The sequence below is a fragment of the Schistocerca gregaria genome, chromosome 6 (assembly GCF_023897955.1).
Source record: "Schistocerca gregaria isolate iqSchGreg1 chromosome 6, iqSchGreg1.2, whole genome shotgun sequence".
Taxonomy (NCBI): Eukaryota; Metazoa; Arthropoda; class Insecta; order Orthoptera; family Acrididae; genus Schistocerca; species Schistocerca gregaria.
In genome coordinates, this window is record NC_064925.1 from 247,151,981 (window position 1) to 247,170,270 (window position 18,290).

Below are 18,290 nucleotides of genomic sequence, written 5' to 3' on the forward strand. Positions count from 1 at the left end.
CTGCTATTTTGTGTATCGCTCAGTGATCTGTAGAGTCAACTGCCATCAGCAATGGGCCCTTGTCATTAAATGGCAGGTCACATTTCATGGTCTCTGTACCAAATCATCTGTAGTACCAACATATCCTCAAGGTTGATGGCGAGCAGCTATGACTCCAAGTTGAGCTATGGTGCCGACATTGGTTGGTCCTAGAATGCACATTCACAACCAGTGCTGTGAGCTCTGCCAGATGTGCCTGTAGCAATGTAAATGTTGCTGTGGTGGGACTCTCTGGTTGTGGTGTGGCAGTTGCCTCTCTTGCACACAGATACCTTTCCACTATATGGTTGGCTGTCAGCATGAGCGCGTCTAAAACTCTGACACACACCATAAGTATCTTTTGTGCACCCTTGGGCAGGCGTGATATCCAGATACACCACAGTATGTTACCACTGACTGCATTATTTGCCAAAGTGTACAGATGACATAATAACTGCGATGGTGTTGGATCATCGAGCTCTTCTGTGTGCAGCAATTTCTCCAGTCTCCTGGTGTCTGACTGTTACAGTCATTGATTAGTGTGATTTTAATTGCTGAGTACCATTCCACGGCATGGGGATCACCTGTTACTGTTCATATTCTGGCTCTATTCATATTCTGGCTCCTTAGGACATCCTTTGCTTTGCTGTCCATCTTTTCATTTAGTGCCGCAATGACGTAGTTGTACTTCTCATCGGCAGGGACATGTGCCAACACAAACTGGCTCTCCAATTGAGCAAGCCTAAGTATTGGGCTTTGTTGCCAAAAGGGAGATGGTTTCATGGATACATGGCTGACTGCTGAGATCAATGGCATCTCACTTGTGGCTGCTAGTTCTGACACAAGTATAGTCTAGGCTCCTCGGTAAGTTGCATGAGAACTTCACAGCATGGCTAGCACGGTTGTCTCATGTGTACATTGTGGGGAAGGTTTACATGTATGCTGTTGCTGACACAGTCATGTAACTCACTAAGCGGCGTGATAATGTGGTTGTCAACATTAAATGTTTGGTATCTGACAAGATTTGTGTCAACATTTACAAAGCACAACTACAGAGACAATGCATAAAATACATCTCTGGTTACAAATGATGACCAAAAGTAAATAAAAAGAGTAAACAACACTATGACTACATAACGTCTCATAAACTTCTTTGACAAGCAGCACTTTGCAGCAAGATAATTTGCCACTACCACTACGGATAGACTGCTACTCCTCATATAGAGGAGAAGTTGAGTAGCAGAAAGGCACGACCAAAGGACTGCTATATGTTTAAGCTTTTGGCCAAAAGGCCTTCTCCTAATGTAGAAAACACACATGATTGCTGTTTCTGACCACTGAGACCAGACCCATTGGTCAGAGGTAGTGGTCGTATATATGTGTTAGAGACAAAGAGAGAGAGAGAGAGAGAGAGAGAGAGAGAGAGAGAGAGAGAGAGAGAGAGAGAGAGGGAGAGTTGTGCACTTGTGTGAATGTGTGTGTGTGTGTTGTTTTTTACTTTAGAAGAATGCTGAATGTGCGCGTTTTCTACTTTAGAAGAACACCTTTTGGCAGCTCAACTGTATGCTTTCTGTTGTGGCTGTCTGTGGCTCAACATCTCCTCCATATGGTGAGTAGCAATCGACCCTTTTCATAATATTAATGTTTAGTCTCTCCAATTTTTTGGTAGCTTGTTGGATCACTCCAGTTAATATGTACAAATGTTCCAAAACTAGAAATCATCTTTTTTAAGTGCTCTGAAGTAATATGGTATAAAAGACTGCATGATTCCTAATGACATCTCTTTCATGCAATGTGCTTAATGTCTCGGAGTTTTGAGACAGCTGAGAAAGATAAGTTGCACCATTCAATTTTAATTCTTATTGACTCAATACATGGTTTCTATTTCCAAAAACTTTATTAAAAAGTGACTTGCTGAAAATGTTTCATCCTATATTGGCAATAGTACAGAATAAACATGTCACACATGTACTTATCAACTTTTCCCATACAATTTTTTTACTGTGATAATTCTATAAAGCATACTTCCCTGAAATGACCACTGTATCTTTTTGGGCATATATTTTAAAATGCTGTATTAGCAGTTACAATGTACACTGCCCATCAGTTGCTGAACGCAGATGAAATACACACAATTTGACCTCTTTGGTTTTCTGGCAGTGACTGATTAATAAGGTACTTTAGAATATTCAGCCAAGTTGTTGACTCAATTTTTCTGCAAGACATTTGACAGCTGAACAAGTTGTCTTCTTCACTTGCTGCAAGCTGTGTTATAGAGCTTACTAACTGCCTGGACTTTAGTCAGACTTTTTAAATCTTTCCTCACTACTCATAAGAGCTGTTATCCCAGTATGCTGGGAGTGCGGTAGATGGGTTCTCAGTCGAGAATATTTGGGAGGGGATTTCCAGTTCACGTATTCACCTCATAACCGACGAAAACCTCCCAAAAAACTGTGTGTGCATATCAAAGCTGCTATTTATAGTCCATTTTGACTCTTAGTATCCGCTTCCTCCCCTTGATGCTCATGTTTTTTAAGAGCTTACAGTGATATTCAGTGGAGCACACATTCTCTTAGTATTTTCTAGGTCTGATGGATGAGATACACAGTGAGATTTTGATAAACTAAATGCAGGATACAGAGTCCTGGTTGAATTTAAAATTCCATCCTGGTTTATTATGTTTTTCAACTTTTTTTCAATAGAATCTTTAGTTAAAATGTCTCAGAAGCTTGGAATTTGCGCCCTGACTCTACTCTCATTATATTTCACTTCATGATTATTGTTCACATAAAATATGATGCAACTGTAACAAGGTGCAAACACCAAGTTTCTCTGACAGCCTCCGTCTACCAAAATAAAGATGTTCAAAAACCTAATAAACCAAGATGGAGATTTCAGTTTGAGCAAGACCTTAGATCCAGCACTGAAGATATTGAGAATTCAGCAGTCATCTCATCCATCAAAGCAATAAAGGACATACCAGGGGCTGGGAGTTGAACTCATCTACAAACACCATTGCAACACCGACTATACTTCATGGATGGCTGGAGTTCAGGTGTGAGCAACACAGTGTCAGTGATCAGTATATCATGCTGGAAAATTAATGCAATCAGTGCCTTGGCTGAACAACAAAAAGCACGCCATCAGAATGTTATTTTCCTTTACAAAAATCATGGATTATAATACGTGTTTTAAGCAATATGAAGTTCACAGATTATTCACAGAATACGGTAAATAAGGTAAAAATATAGTCACCTGTATTTTGAAGAGCCAAAAAGTAAAAAAGTGAACCACTCTGGTTTAAAAGGAAAGGTGTCATGTACTGTAAAAGATGTAAATAGTATTTATAGACAACTATACATGATGATTACAGTTTAAAAAATCAGAAGCAAGAATAACGTGACTTACTTGTATTTAAAAAAAATACTTGTTACTGAATATGTAAAAGACTATGAATGTCAAAGAAAAACAATCCATAGTAGTATACAAACCTTCCAATTACTCAATAGGAATTTAATTTCTTTAAAAAACTTTTTGGTAGAAGATTTTTCACTAATGTCCTCTACCCCTGAACTTCCTTTTTTGATGAATGGATTAGTGCAGCCCCATAGAACAGCCGCAACCACAAGGCTCATTACAGATGCTGCAAACAGAAATAGTAATTTGATACAATGCGAAGGCTTTTTATTGCATAAGCGGTCATATCGAAACAAGTCTGTTTGAGGTACAGCATAATATTGTGTGCTATTACAATTGTTTGTTTATATCCAATGGTTCAGCAGTGAGCAATTGACTAAGGAAATAAATCAATGAATCAAAGTAGCATTGATACAGTTACTGTACACATAGTGTTAGTTATCAGTAATTAAGATTAGATTTTGTCACACATTTAACACAATCCCACTCTTCTATCACAGTGTTTCTTAATGACTAGGGACAAAAGTCAGATAGCTTCAGTGTCAACAACTCCAATAGTTTCAACACTTATACAGACCGTGGGAAAAATCATACAATTTCAGACTGACAAAGGACATAATTTGCAAGCTATGGCTAGGGAGGGAAAGCCTGGAGAATGGACAAAAATTTATACATGCTAAAAAGTAGTTATGGAAGGGGAATACAAAGCCTGGTGCAGTTACTAAGTAGCTTGTGTTTCTAAGCCAAAAAAGTGCTACCTATGATGTAGGGGAATATTTTGGAGAAGAAAATTATTTTCAACTCTCGGGGTGCAGGAAGCAGCTTGCACTGTAACTTCTATTAGGCTGTAGAGTTGGTTACCAGGCAGACTCCTTGCACTGGTGTGCAGATTATTATTCAAGTAGTACAGTAAATTGTACATGAACCTTTAAAGGGAAAATGTTTAAGTAGAGCTATGAGAATCACTAAAGAGAGGGAGACATTCACACATGGGTATGATTCATGGATCATCTCTCCCTCATGATTATCATATTTAGTGTGGTAATTTAGAAAATGCTCCTGGTATGCACAACTTATTGACTGAAGCAGTTGTCTCACTAAATCAACATTCAAAGAATCCCAATGATTTCCAGTGGTTTTGGTAGGAATCTTTCATGTAAATAACTTCAAAAGAGGGAGCTGTTGCTATTTTAGGGTCCAGTCACATTAATGTGACCACTGTCTGCATCTGACATCAACATGCAGTAACCACTGCAGCCAGGTGGCAGCACTAGCAGTGGAGGATGTATAAAGTGTGTATGTGTTTGTGTGTGTGTGTGTGTGGGGGGCGGGGGGGGGGGGGGGGGGTCATGAAAAACAGTGCAGTTGCTTTTGTAATGTGGAAACAGAGTGATTTATTTGATGTTTAAAAGGTTAAGATCATTGGCTTCCACAACAAGGTTGGAAGCATTTCTAACATGGCTACATTTGTAGCCTTTCACATTCCACTGTAGTTGATGTATACTGTGCATGTAAAAATAGCACTATCCAAAACACTTGCCAAGACAACTGTGGTGCGCCATGGGCCATAGATGACAGGGGTGAACTATGGAGATGTGATGTGTACTAGTGAATAGATGTGCAAATGTTGAGCAACTGACTGGCCAGATGAACCAAGGGGCCACCAACAGTGTCTCCTCAACATATGTTCAGTGAATGTTGCTGTGATTGGGCCTCCACAGCAGGCACCTGGTTCATGCACCCATGCTGACTCCTGTTCCTCAGCAATGAAGGATGGAATTTGCACACCAATACTGCAGCATTGAATGGTGTCAAGTGGCTTTCTCACATGAATCAAATTTTATGCTCCATTGGACAAATGGCCGTTTGCCTGTATGACCCTGCAACAGTAATCAGAAGGGTCCAGGCCAGAGGAGGAAACATTATGGACTGGGGTACGTTTGCATGGCATTCTCAGGGTGAGCTCATCATTCTGAAAAGGAAAATGGATGAGCACAAGGACTTGTCTATCCTTAGGGATCATGTCCAAACCTAAATGCAGCTCTCTCTCTCTCTCTCTCTCTCTCTCTCTCTCTTTTTTTTTTTTTTTTTTTTTCTCGGCATCGTGGTATGTACCAGCTGGCAACATGTCATATAGCTTGAAGTGTACATACATGATCTGAAGAGCACTAGGACAAGTTTACTGAACTCGCCTGGACACCACATGCCCATATCATGTATAATCATCGGAGAAACCTAGCGCAGCTGGCCATAGCACTGGAGTTGGCACAGCTCAACATTATTTTCAGTACCTTTCAGAATGTCGCTGACTCTCTTCCTGCATGTCTGTGCTGCAAAAGTTGGTTATTCAGACTTCTGACAAGTGGTTACATTAATGTGACTGAACCATGTATAAACTGAATGTGTAAACAGCAGACGCTCACATTTTTTGGCATGTATGTAGGCTCAAAATGTTTCACTCAAAAACTGGGTTTCCAATGACTATAAAAAGGATTGTACAGAGTTTCAGGAAAAGCATAAGGGAGCAATTGACAGGAATGGGGGAAAGAAATACAGTAGAAGAAGAAAGGGTAGCTTTGAGGGACGAAGTAGTGAAGGCAGCAGAGGATCAAGTAGGTAAAGAGACCAGGGCTAGTAGAACTCCTTGGGTGACAGAAGAAATATTGAACTTAATTGAGGAAAGGAGAAAATATAAAAATGCAGTAAATGAAGCAGGCAAAAAGGAATACAGACGTCTCAAAAATGAGATCAACAGGAAGCGCAAAATGGCAAAGCAGGGATGGCTAGAGGACAAATGTAAGGATGTAGAGGTTTATCTCACTAGGGGTAAGATAGATACTGCCTACAGGAAAATTAAAGAGACCTTTGGAGATAAGAGAACCACTTGTATGAACATCAAGAGCTCAGATGGAAACCCAGTTCTAAGCAAAGAAGAGAAAGCAGGAAGGTGGAAGGAGTATATAGAGGGTCTATACAAGGGCGATGAACTTGAGGACAATATTATGGAATTGGATGAGGGAGTAGATGAAGATGAAATGGGAGATAGGATACTGCGTGTAGAGTTTGACAGAGCACTGAAAGACCTGAGTCGAAACAAGGCCCACGGAGTAGACAACATTCCATTGGAACTACTGACAGCTTTGGCAGAGCCAGTCCTGACAAAACTCTACCATCTGGTAAGCAAGATGTATGAGACAGGCGAAATACCCTCAGACTTCAAGAAGAATATAATAATTCCAATCCCAAAGAAAGAAGGTGTTGACAGATGTGAAAATTACCGAACTATCAGTTTAATAAGTCACAGCTGCAAAATACTAACGCGAATTCTTTACAGACGAATGGAAAAACTAGTAGAAGCCGACCTCGGAGAAGATCAGTTTGGATTCCGTAGAAATGTTGGAACACTTGAGGCAATACTGACCCTACGACTTATCTTAGAAGCTAGATTAAGGAAGGGCAAACCTACGTTTCTAGCATTTGTAGACTTAGAGAAAGCTTTTGAAAATGTTGACTGGAATACTCTCTTTCAAATTCAGAAGGTGGCGGGGGTAAAATACAGGGAGCTAAAGGCTATTTACAATTTGTACAGAAACCAGATGGCAGTTATAAGAGTCGAGGGACATGAAAGGGAAGCAGTGATTGGGAAGGGAGTGAGACAGGGTTGTAGTCTCCCCCCCGATGTTATTCAATCTGTATATTGAGCAAGCAGTAAAGGAAACAAAAGAAAAATTTGGAGTAGGTATTAAAATCCATGGAGAAGAAATAAAAACTTTGAGGTTCGCCTATGACATCGTAATTCTGTCAGAGACAGCAAAGGAGTTGGAAGAGCAGCTGAACGGAATGGACAGTGCCTTGAAAGGAAGATATAAGATGATCATCAACAAAAGCAAAACGAGGATAATGGAATGTAGTCGAATTAAGTCGGGTGATGCTGAAGGAATTAGATTAGGAAATGAGACACTTAAAGTAGTAAAGGAGTTTTGTTATTTGGGGAGCAAAATAAGTGATGAGGGTCGAAGTAGAGGGGATATAAAATGTAGACTGGCAATGGCAAGGAAAGCGTTTCTGAAGAAGAGAAATTTGTTAACATCGAGTATAGATTTAAGTGTCAGGAAGTCATTTCTGAAAGTATTTGTATGGAGTGTAGCCATGTATGGAAGTGAAACATGGATGATAAATAGTTTGGACAAGAAGAGAATAGAAGCTTTCGAAATGTGGTGCTACAGAAGAATGCTGAAGATTAGATGGGTAGATCACATAACTAATGAGGAAGTATTGAATAGCATTGGGGAGAAGAGAATTTTGTAGCACAACTTGACCAGAAGAAGTTGGTAGGACATGTTCTGAGGCATCAAGGGATCACCAATTTAGTGTTGGAGGGCAGCGTAGAGGGTAAAAATCGTGGAGGGAGACCAAGAGATGACTACACTAAGCATATTCAGAAGGATGTGGGTTGTAGTGGGTACTGGGAGATGAAGAAGCTTGCACAGGATAGAGTAGAATGGAGAGCTGCATCAAACCAGTCTCAGGACTGAAGACCACAACAACAACAACAACAACAACAACATGAAAAGGAAAGTTTGCAATAATTCTTTATTAGATGTTTTAACTTTTGATAGTAAAATATGGACTTTTAATGTGAAAATCATTGAAAGTGTGAGTATTGTTCAGAGAGGAATAGGAAGATTCCTGTTGGGAATAATTAGTACAGACAAAAGAAAAAAATGGATGATGGAATAGACCAGGTTGGAAAATGTACTTACACTGCCATGACATTAAATGTAGTCACAGGAATGGCTGGTGGACAAATGAAAGAAATGCTTTGCTTAATTTTAAGTGATGGTTTATTTTGAAAATATTGCCCTTCAAAAAGTTTTATATTACTGTGAACCCTTTCCAAGAAAAGATAACAAATGGAGCAATGTAAAATTTTATGAACTTCATAATATAAGCATGAATGATGAGGACAAAGAGGCTGGCGACATAACAGAGTAACATGATTCAAAAGATGTACATGTACAAACAAATGTATGTTCAACATGCCAAAAGTCAATCAATCATGTACTCAGGGAATGTAATACCATAGGATATCATGCTCATTGTTGCTGTTGAGTTATGTCATATCTACACAAAAAATATATTTGAAGTTATAATTATTTCATTATTTTTGTGGACAGTTACATCACTTGGTGTCAAACATTTACTAATATTTCTCAGTCCTTTATTATGAAATATAAGCTTGTTATGTGTCATAACTAAAATGCTTTGCATGTGTGAAGAGTGTTGAATGAGTATATTTAATATGGCATTGTATCACCTACAACTCATCATACAGCTGCAATTTTTTATTGAACTTATGTGTACAACTCTTGAGTTGATTGTACCAGTTTTCATGAAGTGCAACACTTATGAGGCAAAACATTATGACTGCATGCTTAATGGCATATTGGTCCATCTGTGGAATACAGTACAGCATCAATTTTGTATGGCGCTGATTCAATAAGTCCTTCACAGATTTCCAGTAGTATGTCACACCAGATTAGGTTGCACAATTCCTGTAAATTATGAGCCAGTGTTTTGTGGGCATCGAACTGGCATCCAGTAGCACCCCTGATGTGTTCTATCATTTCAGATCTGGCAAATATGGTGTACAAGGCATCAATGTCAGTTCTCTATTAAGCTCCTCAAGCCACTGTAGCACAATTCTAGCCTTGTGATGTGGACGGTTACACCAGGAAATGCCATCACCATCACAAAAAACATCAAGCCCGAAGGGGAGCAGGTGGTCTACAATAACATTCACATAATCCACAGCTGTCAGTGGCATTCACTTACAACGACAGGTCCTATGGCCCATTGCATTGTAATTGACAACGTCACTGCATTAGCATAGACACATTTAGGGGTCATCTACTGCAGAGCCCTATGTTCAACAATGTGTGCTGCATGATGTGCTCTGAAACACTAGTGCCTGCACCAGCACTGTACGCTTGTCATCAGATCTGCCACAGATCACCACGTCTCTTGCTCTGCAGAGTGGGCGAGCTTCTGACTGCCACATTCTCTGATGAAGTAAGGACATCTGACTCCTTGTTCTTTGCTTGTGGATTCAGTGGCTTTCAACCTCTTGCTATAAATGCTCAGGACAGTAGCATGCGAACAGCTTCACCATTTCTGACAAGCTCGTTCCCTGGTGCTGGGCTCTAATAATCTGCTTTTGTTAAAAATCACTAATGTCAGTGTGTTTCCCATTTGAAGCCCTTATCATCAATAGAATTGTTCCCTGTTTGTCTCTGGTCCATTTATATACTTCCCTTACAGTGTCGAATGCCCTCAACAACACCAGGTGGCATTCAGTTTTGTGCTAGTCAGTGGTTATAATGATTTAATTGGTCACTGTAAGTCAATAATGATGGTGAAGAGCAACTGCACCGGATTATTTGCTCTAATAATAAGCAGGGACTTCCATAATTGCTAAAATTAGTTTTTGTAGTTTTCTGTATTTTTTCTCCTCCGAAGAAGGGGGCACATCAGTTGTTCTAAAGTGCCCTTAATGCCTAAACATAATACTTGTGTGAACTGGGTTGGTGTCATCCATGAACGTGGATTCCTGGTTAGTGAACAGCATCTCTGCAATAGAAGGAACTTATTCACCTGGAATATCCAGAAAATCCTTGACTATTGTTGGTCCTTAAAGAGTATTTGGAGAGTTGTTATAGCTATTAAGACACATGAACAGCAGGATTCAAGTCTTCATCCAGCAATAAAGATTTTTTATCTGCTATCTCTAAAACATTTCTAATGCAAGCTTGGATGTTTCCCTCACTAAGATTGTGACCAATATTCTCATAAATTCTTTTCCAACCTGAACACATATTCTGCTTCTAGTAACTGTGGACTCAACAAAATGTTAATTCTTCTAGTTCCCCCTCCTTCATTACATTAAGTTGCTACAGGACCACGATAATACTATAAAACTGTAATCTGTACCATAACAGAGCAATATCCACAATGAACAGTGAAAATGATATTTCATGTGGCTAGGGCCTCCTATTGTGCAGACTGGTCATCTGGTGCAAGTCTTTTGGACTAACACCACTTCAGCGACTTGCGTGTCGATGGGGATGATATGATGAGTAAGACAACACAACACTCAGTCCATGAGTGGACAAAATCTCCGAGCCAGCCAGGCATCGAACCCTGGCCTCTTTGCGTAGCATTCGGCTGTGCTGACCACTCAGCTATCAAGGCAGACACAATGAATAGTGCAAAGTACCACAGATGGAAGTGTTTGGGTGTCCCCTGTTCACGCATCCAACTTATTGCTGAAAACAATGCAAAGGATGAGTCATTAGACCATATTACTCTTTTCCAACCAGTAGAGTTCCATGTTGCAACTTCTTTCTGGCATCTGTGTTTTTACAGGATGGCCTTTATTGTGATCTTAGCCTTGGAGTCCGTATCCACCAGCAGTAATCCACTCTGTGTACTTCTCATTTACTATAATAAAAAAAAATATGTTTTGAGATGCTGACTCAGATCAAACACCATTATCTTAAAGTTCATTAGTATAAGTACTTTCAATTTTGGTGTTCTCGTCATACACCTCCTATGTTAAAATTACCTCAGATTTCATTGCTCTTGATACAAGTAAAATACTGGTAATCATTGATACAACTGCAGCAACTTAATGCACTCGAACAAAACATCTTTATGAAAATTCATGTCTCTGCCAGTTTACCTCATCTACACCTCACCAACTGCACAAATAAACAGAACTACTATATCATCATATGGCATGAAGGCCTGCACTCTAGAATATAGGAAACTGTCCTTTCTCATAACCATATGTTTAAACTTCCTTGTTTTGTTTGTTGTTGTCTTCAGTCCTGAGACTGGTTTGATGCAGCTCTCCATGCTACTCTATCCTGTGCAAGCTTCTTCATCTCCCAGTACTTACTGCAACCTACATCCTTCTGAATCTGCTTATTGTATTCATCTCTTGGTCTCCCTCTACAATTTTTACCCTCCACACTGCCCTCCATTGCTAAATTTGTGATCCCTTGATGCCTCAGTACATGTCCTACCAACTGATCCCTTCTTCTAGTCAAGATTTGTCACAAATTATTCTCCTCCCCAATTCTATTCAGTACCTCCTCATTAGTTACCTTAACTACCCAACTAATCTTCAGCATTCTTCTGTAGCACCACATTTCAAAAGCTTCTATTCCCTTCTTTCTAAACTATTTAATGTCCACGTTTCACATTCATACATGCCTAAACTCCATACAAATACTTTAAGAAAAGGCTTCCTGACACTTAAATCTATACTCGATGTTAACAAATTTCTCTTCGTCAGAAACACTTTTCTTGTCATTGCCACTCTATATTTTGTATCCTTCCTACTTCGACAATCCTCAGTTACTGTTCTCTCCAAATAGAAAAACATCATTTACTACTTTATGTGTCTTATTTACGAATCTATAATCTATTTCCCTATGCATCACCAGATTTAATTCGACTACATTCCATTCTACTCGTTTTGCTTCTGTTGATGTTCATCTTATATCCTCCTCTCAAGACACTGTCCATTCCGTTCAGCTGCTCTTCCAGGTCCTTTGCTGTATCTGGCAGAAATACAATGTCATCGGCAAACCTCAAAGTTTTTATTTCTTCTCCATGGATTTTAATTCCTAGTCCAAATTTTTCTTTTTTTTCCCCTCTACTGCATGCTCAAAGTACAGATTGAATAACATAAAGGATAGCCTACAACCCTGTCTACTCCCTTCCCAACCACTACTTCCCTTCAGTGCCCCTCGACTTGTATAACTGCCATCTGGTTTCTATACAACATGTAAATAGCCTTTTGCTCCCTGTATTTTACCCCTGCCACCTTTAGAATTTGAAAGAGAGTATTCCAGTCAATATTGTCAAAAGCTATCTCTAAGTCTACAAATGCTAGAAATGTAGGTTTGCCTTTCCTTAATCTATTTTCTAAGATAAGTCATAAGGTCAGTATTGCCTCACGTGTTCCAACATTTCTGCGGAATCTGAACTCATCTTCGCTGAGGTCAGCTTCTACCAGTTTTTCCATTCGTCTGTAAAGAATATGTGTTAATATTTTGCAGCTATGACTTATTAAACTGATAGTTCGGTAATTTCCACATCTGTCAACACCTGCTTTCTTTGGGATTGGAATTATTATATTCTTCTTGAAGTCTGAGGGTATTTCGCCTGTCTCATACATCTTACTCACCAGATGGTAGAGTTTTGTCAGGACTGGCTCTCCCAAGGCCGTCAGTAGTTTCAATGGAATGTTGTCTACTCCCGGGGCCTTGTTTCGACTCAGGTCTTTCAGTGCTCTGTCAAACTCTTCACACAGTATTGTATCTCCCATTTCATCTTCTTCTACATCCTCTTCCATTTCCATAATATTGTCCTCTAGTACATCGCCTTTGTATAGACCCTCTGTATACTTCTTCCACCTTTCTTTCCCTTCTTTGCTTAGAACTGGGTATCCATCTGATCTCTTGATATTCATACAAGTGATATTCATACAAGTGGTTCTCTTATCTCCAGAGGTCTCTTTAATTTTCCTGTAGGCAGTATCTATCTTACCCCTGGCGAGATAAGCCTCTACATCCTTAAATTTGTCCTCTAGCCATCCATGCTTAGCCATTTTGCACTTCCTGTCGATCTCACTTTTGAGACGTCTGTATTCCTTTTTGCCTGCTTCATTTACTGCATTGTTATATTTTCTCCTTTCCTCAATTAAGTTCAATATTTCTTCTGTTACCCAAGGATTTCTACTAGGGGAAGGGGGGGGGGGATATATACTGTTTCAGATCATAAAATATTGAAACATCACTTTGTAGTAATAATTCGGCAATTAAATCTATCAATACAGATTGTTTACTAACAAAGAGATAGAGGGGCTGGCCAGTCCTTACCTCAGCTCAGTACAGCCGATAGGAACACAAAAAACAACCGAAAATTTAAGCTCCTAGCTTTCGGAATAAATGTTCCTTCATCAGGGAGGAGAGAGGGGAAAGAAAGGGAAGAAGGGAAAGTGGATTTAGTTACTCACAACCCAGGTTATGAAGCAACAGGGAAAGGAAAACAGGGAAGGTAGCAAGGATTGAGGCATGGTTGTCAGAGGGATAGTACCTGCAGTAGAATATCTTTGGCTTCCCTCTGACAACCATGCCTCCATCCTTGCTACCTTCCCTGTTTTCCTTTCCCTGTTGCTTCATAACCTGGGTTGTGAGTAACTAAATCCACTTTCCCTTCTTCCCTTTCTTTCCCCTCTCTCCTCCCTGATGAAGGAACATTTATTCCGAAAGCTAGGAGCTTAAATTTTCGGTTGTTTTTTGTGTTTCTATCGGCTGTACTGAGCTGAGGTAAGTACTGGCCAGCCCCTCTATCTCTTTGTTAGTAATTGTTTCACATCTTTATATGAGATTTTCCATTAATTAATACAGATTGTTTGACAGTTCACAGCAGACTACCTCATTTGCTCTTGCCTTCACAACATAGCAGATTGTCACCAGGTGCACTATTCCATGCAGTGCAGTGTATCTCCGAGGCCAGAGGGCAACTTCATGGAGTTATCACCAAACCAGCAGGTGCCGCAAATAGTGACTGAATTGCCAGTGTTGCCTGATCTTGTAGAAATGCTGCAGCAATCCTCACTCAATTACATGCACAGACAATATGAAATCCCCATAGAATATTTATGTCCAAACTCACTAAATCCACTAAATGTATGTTTGTTGAGCATCATTAGTCAGCATTATCAACACTGTCAATACATCACATTGCCACTACGCTACATAAACTGTCATATTTACTAGATGTTACTCAACGAAAATGTGTGCGATAACAGTGGCTGGAAGCTATTACATACTCAAATTCAACGTGCATAATGAAAATACTTGGCGACTTAAATAATTTTGTGTGCATAACCGAAGAATAATGCTCACTTGTCTCATGATATCTCATTTTCTCTAGATCCTAGTATAAATAACTTTCAAGCATGTGCAACAAGTTAAGAAATACATTGATGTAGTGAAGCAGTTTTAATAGAATGTGTCTGTATTTCACACTAGCTATTAACTGGTAGTAATGATGGTAAGTGTTATGAAGAATCAGAAGTTAAGGTTGGTCCCATACTCAGTGTTAAGTTTAAATGACAGAACCAAATTGCTCTCCTGCTTTCTGCCAAGGACATAAAGAGATATATTGCCAGTCTCTTGCTCCAACCGGTTAATAAAATTCCAAATGCGAGTTTATACTGTGTGAAGTCCTTGGATGTTAAATACGGACAATGGTCCAATGCCTGATAATATGGATATGTAATTCATAACCTCTCCTCCAGATTCTGATGATGAATATTTCTTCTTCCTTCAAAACTTAGACCAGTTACCTTCAAGTTAAGAGTTGTCAACTACTGTGTCTCAGCATCCTCATCTGCAGAGCCACAGGGTGTGACATTGAACATAGGAATTACCTTTTCTCTCTTTATGCTAAATGATCAATTGTATATACATTTTAATCATCAATTACATCCCAAAGTTGCTATTTGAAAAATAATAGAATCCTAATATATTTTTCCATGTCAGCATGAATACGAAACAATAATTTATAAAAGTGGGTGATACTACATACTATTAATGTTTTCTAAGTGACTCCTTGGCAGCTTTATTTCCTACCTTATGTCTGTTAGCAACTTGTTCCAAGAGTTCTGCATCAGTATACAAATCCCACTGTGGATTCTAGACAAGGTTGTGTATACATGACTGGCAACCTCGTATGTACAGTATTCATACACTGAGTACTGAGAATTACATGGCAACTCATCTGTTATGGTTTTGATTATTAGATACAAATTATATGAAAGAGCAACACTAATGCCATTGAAGTGGAATTTCATATTTCTCTGAGAGGCATTGGCATGCTCTCTTGTATTCGCTGGTGCACACAGTAATCATTGATGATGGTGAATAAAGTACTTTTTCAATTCTGATATATTAATGTACAGACTATTAGTATAGAAAACAAGGAGTGATATCCCACATAACATGCTAACATTTTCCTCTTCTGTGCAGAACTGCCATGAAGTGCTCTGTGAGAAATGAAACTAGGCCTGAGTTTAATTGGTTTTCATTGTTCTGTCATTTAGATATACTAAGGAATTTAAAACATCAAGTGTGTTGGTACTTGCCTCTCTTGTATGGTTCTGGAACTGTCAAAAGTATTAAAAAACTTGCAAGCTATGGCATTTGTAATTCACAGACATGCTTTAAAAGGATAGAATCATATTTCGGCAGTAACGGAAGGTAGGACATGACAACAGAATCTTGACGCAGATCTGAAATCAGGCATATTAAGTATGGTGTACATCAAGGATCTATACTTGGCCCACTCTCTTTACCTATTAGTAAACAATATTCAAGGTAAGAAGGATATAAAAAGTATTGAATGCTTCTAACATGAAACTAGTGAATATTGAAGAAAATCTGGAAACATGGGAAAGAACTGCTTTCATGATAGCAAATAATACAGCACAGCGGCCCATACAGAAATATTTAACTATAAATCTAAAAACGACAATGTTCATGGTGCTCACACACTGAGAAAAGGAAGATCACATCGGTATACTAATATATGAAACAAGACTGGAAGAAGTTAACTCTATAAAAGATTTTTGGGAATTACATCCACCAGTAAGCTTCAACGGAGATAACTTATGGACAATGTCTGTTGCAAATTAAACACCATTAATACTTATCATGAAACAACTAGCAGATTATGCTAACAAAAAACTTCTATGTACAGAGTACCATGCATTATTTGAACCACACTTACAGTATGGAATTACTGTTCGGGGAAACTCCTTCAGCAATAACACAAAAAGAATTTCTGTATTGCAGGCAAAAGGACATTAGGAACATTTTCAATAAAACAACAAATATATGATTCATGTAGGACTGCATTCTGTAATCTAAGAATGAGTTTTCCATCTATGTACATACACGAAACCATGATTTTATTCACGAATGGCAGTACATTACTAGAAAGAAATGCAGATGGTCATTCACAAGATATAAACGCCACCTGAGATGAATACCTAAGACTGGTAAAGCATCATCTCAAGAGTCTACAGTAGAGCATAAGCAAAAGAATATTAAAAAACTTCTACACAATTCGGCATCATCATGTAAACGAATTATTTGGTGGAGAAAGAATTTAACAGTGTAGAGTGAGGAATGCTATTGTTACTGGTATGTATGTACTGTAATCAATTGAAAATATTGTAATAAGATGTACGTAAATAGACCTTACGTGTAGTAGGCCATGTTGTTTCATATTGTAATATGTAGGCTAATGTTTTTAAGATTTTAGGTTAAGCTGACCTGTATCACAGAAATACAAATTGTACATAATGAAACTGCATAAAAATCAATAAATCTTTCTCTCTCGCGCACGTGGGCATTTGATGTTGGTTTGTCAGTATGTAATAAGCATTTTTATACCTGTAAATAATTGAAGGGTTTGACGTGAGAATTTTGTGTACAGTTATCTGATGCTACAATATTATGGATTTATTATTTACAAATGCTAGAAGCATTCTACTCTATAATAATCACAATCCAACAACGCAATATTTTCATTGTGAGATGTTATGAGTTTCAGTATTAAAAGTATTCAGTTGTAAACAAAAGGAGATTTCAACAGCATAATTCTTTCTGTTTTATTACAATGTAACTTTATTACTAAGACCACTACTACATAATGTACACATTATTAATTAAACATGAGTGGTACCGTAGTTATTATTACAAATAATCGGAGCATTCGTAAGTATGAAGTACGCGGTGTATACAAGTCGTGCACCAAAACATCAGAATATTTCTCAGTTGTCTGTCACTATTCAGAAAAATTTCTAAAACACGGGTTTGACAAAAGTGGCATTCAAAGTGTCTTGATGGCAAGTTATGAAGGGGACGCTACCACATAAATTGCATAGCTAAACTGTCTACAAACACTAAAGACAAGATATTTCTACATTTCGCCAAGGCAGCACAGCACAACAAAACCCTCTGCATTACGAGTGACGAGTGTGTGAAATACACAACCTTCTGAAAACAAAAAGAGATGTCACTCACATGTTGTCCCACCCATTTTGGGATGTTAGAAATGGTAACTGCTATCCAAACAAAACAACTATTGTAGCCTGTTCTTGCATTGTGTGAACTGTGAAATTAATTTGTAAGTGCTAATAGTAATCTGCACACTGCGATATCAAAGAAAAAATCAAGTCAATGTGTAGCCTCAAATTATCCTCTCAGAAACTTATTTCAAAATACGCACATAATAAAAAACGACTTCCCCTTCGATAGGCTCTAATTGTGGACTGGACTGCGAAGAACAGAAAATCCTACAAGTTCCCTCATCGTTTAAGCAAACTGCTGCGCATCCCCTATTTGCCTGGCAGTTGGTGCTGCGTTTATTATGATGAAAAGGTGACAGAAGAAGAAAACACAAAGGCGACTGTGGGAAAAAAAAAAAACAAAAACAGAAATACCGGGTGATCAAGAAGTCAGTATAAATTTAAATACTGAATAAATCAGGGAAGAATGTAGACAGAGAGGTACAAACTGACACACATGACATGGGTTTTTATTAGAATAAAAAAAAAAAATACAAAAGTCCAAAAAATGTCCGACAGATGGCCCTTCATCTGATCAGAATAGCAATAATTAGCATAACAAAGTAAGACAAAGCAAAGATGATGTTCTTTACAGGAAATGCTCAATATGTCCACCATCATTCCTCAACAATAGCTGTAGTCG

The 18,290-nt window shown here is 38.6% G+C and overlaps 1 protein-coding gene across 6 annotated transcripts in view; it reads right to left on the reverse strand.

Annotated features, from left to right (window-relative positions):
- The window catches only part of LOC126278564 (transmembrane protein 234 homolog), a 48,553-nt gene extending 30,592 nt beyond the window's left edge, over nucleotides 1-17,961 (reverse strand). The window contains exons 1-3 of one of the 6 annotated variants that reach the window (XM_049978761.1): nucleotides 17,809-17,961; nucleotides 3,510-3,661; nucleotides 3,274-3,340 (exon numbers count right to left, since the gene is read on the reverse strand). In XM_049978761.1, the coding sequence (XP_049834718.1) occupies nucleotides 3,274-3,340; nucleotides 3,510-3,653 (211 nt within the window). In that variant the 5' untranslated portion in view covers nucleotides 3,654-3,661; nucleotides 17,809-17,961. The other 5 variants (XM_049978760.1, XM_049978762.1, XM_049978764.1 and 2 more) reach the window with 5 other exon arrangements.
- Nucleotides 17,962-18,290: the final 329 nt, after the last annotated feature.